We start from the raw sequence: 10465 nt of genomic DNA on the forward strand, positions 1-10465 counted from the left end.
GTGGTCTGCTAAGTGAATCAAGTGAGAAAGTAAAAGATGATTACTGATGGTTCCACTCATGTATGATGTACAGACAAGCAGAAAAAAACAAACTGACAAAACACTGAAAACAATGCAGACCGGGGAAAATGATAATGATTGCCAAGAGGGAGAGGAGGAGGGCAGGGGGGTCTGGTGACAATGTAGGGGTGCGAGCTTTGGTGGAGGACAAGCGAATTGTGCACATATGGAGAAGTGAAGCTGTCACCCCAAAATAGATGGTTTATAAATGAATGGCAAATCAATACAATTTTATTTTAAAAAATGAAATAGCACAGTATAAAACCGAGGACACCCATGGCCCTGCCTGTACTAGGGTTCCTAAGCATTGCTTACTAAACTTCAATGATGTGTGTGCAGGGTGAGCCTCTGTGAGTGATGCCATAGGCATGCCTCTCACAGTGAGTTACATCAGAAATCATGAAAAATATAAAGATCTGCCTTATACATCTGTGCTATACAGCATGCTATCCACTAGCCCCCTGTGGCTAATTTTTTTTTTTTTCACATTGTAAAAAGGACTGCTTTATTAGGAAAAACCATATGTGGCTAATTTAGATCAACTACATTTTTTGAAATGTTTAACTTCAATTCCCCATATGTCAAGAGCTCATCACATGTGAGCCCCTAGCTGCCAATAGCCCCATGTAGCTAAGGGCTACTGTGCCGGTCTGAAAAACTCCAAAACATCTCCATCAAAACACACAGGTTTTTTTCTTTTAAAGATTTATTTATTTATGCATACAGGCCAGAAGTGCAGGGATGGTAGAGGATTCACCAGAAACAGAGTAGGGAGCAGAACTGGCAGATCAACGAAGTATACTGTGCTGAGGGGAACAGCGGGAGAGACAGAAAACGTCTGTCACACCATGTAGGTCACCTTCCTGGGCAGGATCGAACTCGTACAGAGGTGGTTGTTGATAGCTTAGTGCTGCCCTTTAATCTTGTGCCACCACGGAGGGCCCAAAAAACAGTTTTTAGAGACCACAGTAGTAGTTCATTTTCTCTCTGGGTTTGTGATCCTTCTGATGTCAACTGGTAGAATTACACTGGTGAATCAATTTCCTGAATAGAAGGATCTGGATTTATATTTTCTCATAATCCAGCTGGAATTCAGCTGAATAAAACCAAAAATACACTGAAAATTAACACCTACCAGCCATATGCATGGGCTATTAAGAGTAATTCTGCCTCAATTTCCTTCTCCACAGAGCAACTATTAATAAGCAACATCCCCTTGCTTGTTTTTAACAATAAGGACTTGCTAGGGGAAAAATTCCAAAAAGTCTGGAACTCCAAAGAGGAGTACTTCAGGAGCAGGCAGCTGGCCAATTGTAGTACAATAGTGTAATTTACGTTTTATACAGTAAAATTTAACAGGTTTATTTATCATTGTTAGAAAGTTGAACAGCTGAAACTTGTTCACAGAAACACTGTGCCTTGCCTTAATACTTTATGCCCCCGCATTCCTATTAAAAATTCATACAAATGAAAATGGAAAAGCTACCAGTTCCTGATTTCTGTTTCCTATTTTTCTACTTGCAATCATATACCTAGGCACCTTTGGACCCCATGGGGAAGATTTTCTACTGTCAGAACTACCAGTAAAAGGAAGGACAGATTTTTTTTTAATGAAATGTTTCCCATCGTAGTGGATTCATCTTCTTTATTTTCTCAAACTTTAAAAAATATTTGGCATTCTCTTTCTCCCCCACTCCCACCTGAGTTGAGGTAACACTGGTTTATTATAACACTCTAACCCAGAAGCATTGACACCTTCTCAGAGCCATGTCACCACATCACGCCACCAACAAGGCACCCGCCATCCTCCACCATAGTCCACTGAGCCCCTTCCCCAGCTTCCTCACATGGGCAGGCGTTCTGGCCTGTGATCTTCAAGCTCAGCTGTTACAGATTTGGCATAGACAAGACACAACTTGGTGTCTTCAAAAGACCAACCAGATTGGTCTCCTGCAAAGCTTCAACAAAGTGTTCCAGAGCACAGATCTGTTTTGAAGTCCTAACGAAGTTTTCCCATCAGGCATTGGCAGGGAAGTTTGCAAACAGAATTTGCCGCACTTCTAACGTCTAAGTTCACCGACTGCCACAGTACCAGCCGGTGATAGCATGCTTCTTCACCCCTCCGGTAGAGGGCGCAGTCTTGGACACGGCTTCTGTAGAAAAATGTTTCTGTATAATTTTGCACCTGTCCATTGGCGACGGATCTACTTCGTAGAAACCATGGCATAAAGATCTCCTTGCTTAATCCTGTCTTCTCTCCCTCGGGGACCCAATGCTGGTGTGAGAGGAAAAACAGCCAAGATCAGTTTTAAAAATTCATGTCCTGGCCCGTTGCAAGGGCAGAAACCAGGTCCAAGCAAGGCGTGATCATACTTCCGCATGGGACTCATCTTAATGTGTATCGATCAATGTTATCTTCAGAGGTCCGCAGCACAAGAAGGCAGTGTCATATCACACAGAACATATCACCCCAGGACACCCAGCTGAGGTACCCTTAGCTTCACGAAGATCCTCACCTTTTGGTGTCTGGAGCCAGCTGCCCCAGAAAGGGGTCTTCTAAACACCAGGGACCCGTCAGTGGCTGGACTCCTTCATCTGGGCATTCTCCAGGGCAACAATGTGAAGAAAGAGGCCAGTGGATGTGAGGTTCCCATCTGAGGCTTTCACTTGCTATGTTGCTTAGGAAGGCAACATCACAGTTCCAGGTTATGTAGTGGGGGGCCCAAGGAGAGAAGACAGAGGCTTGGCTGTACCACTGGGGTACCCAAACAGATGCTGTCCCCTCTTGGAACCAAAGAGGCGCAAGGCAACCTCCCATTCGAACCTTCCACTGCTGTGACCTTACCCCTCTTCCGGCAGCAGGCTGGAGTAGGTATTTACTTTCTGGGTCCAGGTGTAGGCAAAGAAGGATGCCTGGTGTGCCTGTTACCCAAGGATAGTGCACCAAACATTAGCAGCCATTTTCAAAACAGGCTAAAACAGACTGTTGGCCAGACAGGAGGTGGAATGTTTGAAATTAGAGCTGTCTGTGAAAATCCGTAACATGCAGGCACCTTCTTAACTGCACTCAGCTGCATATTTCAAATCCAATATCTAACAAGGTGGGTCCTCAATAAATATTTTTTTAATGAATAAAAGATTGCATGTGAAATGTATAATGCCTTGCACTCAACTAATTTGGATACAACTTCATTTGTCTATTGAAGTGGAGCAGGAAGCAGGGAAAAGTGAACTTGACTTACCTAGTATTTTACCAGTCCTATCCATAATGCACAGAGGAAAGAACCCATAAAGGAAAAGATTAATTGATTTGGCTACTTTATGTCAGATACCAAAAACACCATAAAGACTAAACGATTTAAGATTAATTGGAGAAAATACCTATGACATATGATAAAGACCTAGTATTAGGCCTCTGTAAAGAGGTGCTAAGATCATTAGAAAAAATAACAGCACCTTAACAGAAAAATAGGAGGCCATGAATAGATGCCTTTCTTTCTCTCTCTCACACATACATAGACACACACAGAGAGAGACAAATAGCTAATAAATGCATTATTAGCTTTGCTGATATCAAAAAATATACACATTAAAATAAAAATGTGCCATTTTCAACTATGAAATGGCAGGCATCTTTCATTGTTTTGCTTTTGAATGACAATCCCCAACAATGGCAAGGATGTGGAGAAACAGGTCTCATCCTACACTGCTCATTCACTTATGGGAAATAATTTGATAATATGTGCTAAATGTTTTAAAAATGATCAAGTAACACTGTTCCAGGAATTTGTTCTAAGGAAATAATCAAAGGCATAATCAATGATTTATGTGAAAGATATTCATCAGATGTTTGTGGCAGGGGTAAACAGAAGTCACCAATAAATCCATCAATAGAAGGAATGTTAAGTGAGCTATATTACTAGCCTATGAAAGAAACTATACATCATTTTTAAATCCTTTTACAATATTCACAATAGCTAAGAGTTGGAAGCAACCCAAATATCCATCAATTGATGAATGTCTAGAAGTATGGTATATACATCCAGTGTAATACTACTCCAGCTTTTAGAGGAAGGAAGTCATGGCGTGTGCCACAAAATGGATGAGACTTGTAGATATTATCCTAAGTGAAATAACCAGACCCAAAAAGACAATACTGTGGGAATCCATTGATCGGAAGAATCCAAAATGCTTAAATTCATAGGAGTAGAAAGTAGAACTATGGCTACCACAGAACTGAAGGGTGGGGGAAATGAAGAGCTGCAAGGTGAACATGTTCTGTAGATTCCTTCCTACAAAGTGAGGACACTTAACATGTCTGAACTGTGTGCTTCAAAAATGGCTAAGATGGTAAATTTTAGTTTGTGTTTTCTACCATAATCTTTTTATTGTTTTTAAAGGTTTATTTATTTATGCATACAAGAACTGGTATAGGCCAGAGGTGGGGGGCGGGGCGGAGGGGCCAGAGAGGATTTGCCAGAGACAGAGTGGGGAACAGAACAGGTAGGATAAACTGAAATACACTGCTGAGGGGAGCAGGGGCCAAGACTTGAGAAGCCTGCTGTGCCATGTGGGTCCCCTCCCCAGTCGGCCAGGGGTCAAACTCATGCTGCAATGGCTGCAGGTAGCTACAAACAGTGTTGCACTTTAACCCCTTGGGCCACCAGGGAGGCCCTTTACCACAATATTTTAAAATTCCTTTTATAAGATCATTCATGGATTATTCATTTCCTAAATCATGATATTATACCATATACTTGAGGCTAAACCCATATTTCTCATAGCTTCATTGTTGTGTGGTTCTGAAGGCACTTCAGAATGTTTCAGGACTCACAAAATTGATCTTCAGTACAACCCATTATAAGTTTAATAGACTTTTGGGCTTGTGTGCTAATTGAGAGTAGCAGCTAATAAAAATGCTCCGTAGGGCCCTCCCCGGTGGCACAGTGGGTTAAAGCACAGCACTACAAGCTAGCCACAGCCGCTTCAGTGCAAGTTCAATCTCCAGCCTTGGAGGTGACACAAATGGTGCAGCAGACCTCTCCTGTCTCTCCTGCTGCTCCCCTCAGCAGTGTACTATGTCAACCTGCCTGTTCTGCTCCCTACTCTGTCTCCAGTGAGTCCTCTCACTGCGCCTGCAACTCTGGCCTGTACCCCAGTTCTGTATGCACAAATAAATAAATATATTTTTAAAAAATGCTAGGTAACAGATTTACTGAATTCAGAAATTATAATTTCACAAACGCTTTGTCAATGCTTAGCATCAATGCAAGCTTAGGGTTTTCCAGGGGCTTTCAATATTTTCTGTTTGCATACACATCCAGATCCTGGAGAATCTGATATGTCCTTAAACACAAATCTTTTGTCAGATCACTGTGCTGATTTTCTTTTCATAGATGTGAACACTATAAAGGCTCGAGACATAATCAGGTATCCTTACCCTCGACCGGACAGTTTATAATGACAGCTCTGAAGAGATGCATTCAGCATCCGGGCCTTGATGTGGGCCAGTAGTCGATGCCAACAGTTCATGTAGATCTCTTCAGATGTTCAATTTTTCATTAAAATTGTCGCTTTCTTTGTTTTCTCAGTGTCTGAAATAGTGCCTTGCCTATTAATAAGGCTAAATTATGACATCCAATAAATGAAGTTAATTACACAGATTACACTATAATATAAAATGAAAAGATCAAAGTGATCAGAAGTTTAAATATTAACATATTTTGCTAACTGACAGTACAGCAATCCTAACTTCAGACTTTTTTTTTTTTAAAGATTTATTTGTGCATACAGAGCTGAGGTACAGGCCAGAGGCACAGGGGCAGCGAGAGTCTTCACCAGAGACAGAGTGGGGAGCAGAACAGGCCAACTGACGAAGTACATTGCTGAGGGGAGCAGCGGGCGGGTCAGGAGAGGTCTGCCGCGCCATGTGGGTCACCTCCAGGGCAGGTGAGGATCAAACTCATGCTGAATTGGCTTTAGCTTCTCAGTGCTGTGCTTTAACCTGCTATGCCCCAGGGTGGGCCCCCTAACTTCAGACTTTCAAGGGCACACCTCTTCTCCTAGAATCAATTATTCTAAATGCATATCTGCAGGCTGTTAATAGTTGTTCTTTGAATACGTTTGGGAAATTCTGGGGTAAAACTGCTTTCTTTGTCAACAAATTTCTCAAGCTTTTAAAAGCAAGGTGAATTACTCTTCAGGAAAGGAGTTTCCATATGGCATTTTCCTAAATCCTCTGAAAATAAAATGCTTTTAGATGGGGATTCCAGTGGGATTGCCCATAGTCCTTCTTGGAAAGCCTCCATTACACCAGGATTAATTGTACCTTGGTTGTGAAATGTCTCCATTAATTTGGAGGCTGGAAATCTAACTACTGGTCACTATCACTTACTAGCTTGTATAGGCACTTATCCTCTATCTCTGTGTCCTTGTCTCAAAAAAGGGAGAACAACAGCTCCTATCTCAGAGCAGATTACTCTGCATAAATGTTTGTAATTGATATTTCATCAGTTTACAGAATATATCAAGTAATCTCAACAACAAGTCAAATAGACATCAACAGATTTGGGATCAGGTACAGTTGATCTTCCCCTACTAGGAGAAGGGACCAGTTTGTAGCCACAACAATCTGAAAGCTGTGCCATCAGCCATTCAGCAAATGATCTGCCTGATTAATGAAGCCAGCTGTTTATGTGGAGGTCTGTTACGACGCTCTTTACTCCACCATATACTTCAATATCCGTATTAAAGCCAGGCAGAATCTTTCTATTTTCCCCATGGCAGAACTGAGCCACACCCCCAGCATAGTTGAGCCCACACAGTCTTATTTATAGAAGCCTGTAAGGGGGTAGTTATTCAAGGAATGTCTATATTAGCAAGATATAGCCAATATTCTTACTCTGCAAAACAAGAACCAAGAACAATGCCTTTAATTCTTTCTATAATTGGAATATAGATAACAGCCACTATTCATATAATAATCCAAGAGGACAACTTTCCAGTTGCTAATGGGCATAACACTGTGTAAACATGCAGACTTTTCTTTCTATGTAGTTCATATAAAAAATTCATGTTAGAAATAGAACATTAGCTAATTTAAACATCATCCTTTTTATCAGTTATAACAAAGGTTTAGAAACCTTTAACTCTAATGAAAATTAAGTGCTTTGCATTTAAGATATTTCCTACTCTGACCTTTAAATGCTAAAATAACTAGAAGTACTACAAAGCAGAAATGAGACTGCTGCACTTATCAGGTGCTACTTTTCAGACCTACAGTTGTAAGTAAAAAAAAAGTGTTTTACCTTCAAAGTCAGAAAAAGTAAAATATTATGCATAGCTAGAATAGAAGACGTCACTAAACCGCAAGAACCTTTCCCCACAAAAGAGGCCAGAGAAGACTCAATGCAGGGCTCCCTATGAATGTGACATCCATCAAACCTAAATCTCCAACTTCCCCATAATCCTCAGTGATACTCAGTTCGTGTTTGAGAACTTAAGTGAGCTGTGCCTCAGACAAACGCAATGTTCCTGGCAGTGTGGATCCGCTAAATAACCATCAAAAGCAAAAGGAGAGCTAACTCTTTATTCTCCCTGATCATTTAAAAAAGTAACCCAGAGAGTCCAGACAAATATGGTCAGTTAATCTGTGACAAAAAAGCAAGAACCCTACAAAAGAGAAAGGAAAACCTCTCCATCAAATGATGTTAGGAAACTTGGACAGCCACATCGAAAAAAAAAATTATTTAGGCAGCTCTCCCGTGACTGTGCCTGCCTGTGCCCGCCTGTGACTATGTAGGTGTCTCTTTTCACCAACCCTTTCCTTTTGCAAAGTAACAGCAACAGCTCTTCCTGCCCATTTGTGTCTGTGTAATCATCTTCTCCTCTCCCTTTTTTTTTTTTGGGGGGGGGGGTAATATAAAAAACCTTCCCTTTTGAAATAATTATTATTTAACTCCATACACACCAATTAACTCAAATAGATTAAAGACTTGGTACAAGACTTATATAGGAGAAAGCATAGATGATACTCCTGGACACCAACCTCAGGGATGTATTTGGAACTCATCTCCAATGCAAAGAAAACAAAAACTAAACAATGGGGCTACACTAAACTAAAAAGTTTTGTACATTGAGACAAATCACTAGTTTCCAAGATATATAAAGAACTCATAGCATTCAACAAAATAAAACAATAAAAAATGCACAAAAGGCCAAAAAGACACTTCTCCAAAGAAGACATGCAGTCAGCCCATAGGCACATGAAAAAAAATGCTCATCATCACTTATTTTAGGGAAATGCAAATCAAAACCACAGTGAGAGACCACTTCACACCTGTCTTCTAAAACCGTCTTCCTCCTGGCCTCCAAACAGCTGAGTTCCTGCCAAACAATTCACTGTTCCCCAAACACAACTTGCAAGACTCTGCTTTCAATTGCATCCCCTGTTCTAGGAACTCCTTTCTGCATTCTGTATAGACCCAAATCTTAAATTTTATTCAAGGACAAAATCAAATGCTACTTGTTCTCCAAACCCATCCATGGGTTCATGTGTGGGTCCACAGGGGACCTAGTAGTATTACTTTCAAGGGGTGAGATGAGGTCATAAACTAAGAAGTCAATCTCAAAGTCAAAGTCATGAAGCTGGAAAACTTTGGAAAGCATAATATGAGATGGATTGAACTGATGTGGCTAACAATGTCAGTTATTGGTAAGACAACTATAGCAAAAACTGATCCAGTTACTACCTCTAACAAGCTTGTGATAATAGTTACTCTTTGGGGAGCAAAGGGAATGATATTTCCTAGGCACTGCCTAGGAACATGAAATTCATTATTTCATTTAACTCTCAAAGTAACTCCAGGAATGTATTTCTGTTTCCAGGTGCAAATGCAGCAACATCACACTGCAGTTAAGAGACTTGCCCAAGAGCACCCACCTACTAACAGCTGAGCCAGCATCTGCACCCACCTTTGGAATTGCAAAGTCTGTGAGAAATCTCTATGCTACAATTCACAGTCTCCTTAATGTTAACTTGTCCAGATCTTAGCTTCCTTTTCCTTTTCCTAAAAATGACAGGATTGGTCTTAGCAATTCCCATAGTCTACTCTCTAAACCTAAAATTGCACAACTCTGTGAAAAAGGAGAGGCAAAAGGAAAGACCAGCAGAGAGTCATGAGAAAAGATAGCAAGGCAAGCAATAACACAAAGGCACATCAGCAAAAACAAATGGCCTTTGTGGGCCCCCAGTAGCCCAGACTCCCCTGGGTTCTTTTTCTGGCTATTATAAGTCTTTTTCTACTAGAAGTAGGTGAAAAGTAACTTTATGCTACATTGAATTTTCTTTCCAACTCTCATCCCAAAATGCCCCGAGGACTTAGAAAAAAACCACAATGGAAATAAAAGTATAGGGAAATTAAAAAAAGAGGTGAGAACATCACCACAAAAGCAAGCTTTTGGTTTTTCATTTTAAATTGAGAAAAGGGATTATGATAATGATCAAGTGAAGTAATTCAAAAGGAGTGTTTTCCAAAGAGAATAAGTGAGTAAAGAGAACAAAAAAGAAAAAAAGTAAGCAGAATGACCTTGATTTAGCAACTGATACTTATTGATTTTCTTTTACCATCTTCCTTATCTGGGGAAAGTCACAATCCAAAGTGTATGACATTAGAGCCTACTCTCTCTCTTTTTTTAAATTTATTTATTTATGCATACAGAACTGGGGTACAGGCCAGAGGTACAGAACTGGTGAGAGGATTCACCAGAGTCAGAGTGGGGAGAAGAACAGGCAAACTGACAAAGTACACTACTGAGGGGAGCAGTGGGCAGGCAGGACAGGAGAGGTCTGCTGCGCCATGTGGGTCACCTCCCTAGTCAGGGATTGCACTGGTGCTGAAGCAGCTGTGGGTAGCTTTGTAGTGCTTTGCTTTAACTCATTGGGCCTACTCTTTTTTTTTTTTTAAAGCCTGCTCTTAATGAAATTAACAAAAATGTCACTTAAAGCACTAAGGAGAAAGGAAATATTTTGGATGAAAAACTACCTCCTTTACTTACTGGGGTGTGGGGGGAAAAAACTCAAGGAAAAAAAGAGAGAACTCAAAGGAAACTTGCAGGATTCTAAATGCCATTCATTTTACTTTCCTACAAAAAGCCCTTTAGAGAACAATAAAGTTTAAAACACTACCTTTCTGACCTTCTGAAAAATTTTACAAAGTCATCCAACCAATACTTCAGTACCCTAGGACTTTAAAAAAGGCTGGGGTTTCACTGGGTTAAAAAGATGTGGTACATCAACCACTATGGAAAACTGTTTGGAGGTTCCTCAAACTACTAAACATGGAGCTTCCCTATGACCCAGCAATCCCACTCCTAGGTATCTACCCAAAAGACACAAAAACACTGA

At 40.6% G+C, this 10465-nt stretch overlaps 1 protein-coding gene across 1 annotated transcript in view; it reads right to left on the reverse strand.

Annotated features, from left to right (window-relative positions):
- The window catches only part of KIAA1549L (KIAA1549-like ortholog), a 196712-nt gene extending 191120 nt beyond the window's left edge, over positions 1-5592 (reverse strand). Inside the window, exon 1 of the mRNA XM_012725187.1 lies at positions 5501-5592. Coding sequence (XP_012580641.1) covers positions 5501-5592 — 92 coding nt within the window. The remainder of the gene's footprint in view (positions 1-5500) is intronic.
- Between the last annotated feature and the right edge of the window lie 4873 nt (positions 5593-10465).

Source organism: Condylura cristata, unplaced genomic scaffold (assembly GCF_000260355.1).
Source record: "Condylura cristata isolate star-nosed mole 26May11 unplaced genomic scaffold, ConCri1.0 scaffold00015, whole genome shotgun sequence".
NCBI lineage: Eukaryota > Metazoa > Chordata > Mammalia > Eulipotyphla > Talpidae > Condylura > Condylura cristata.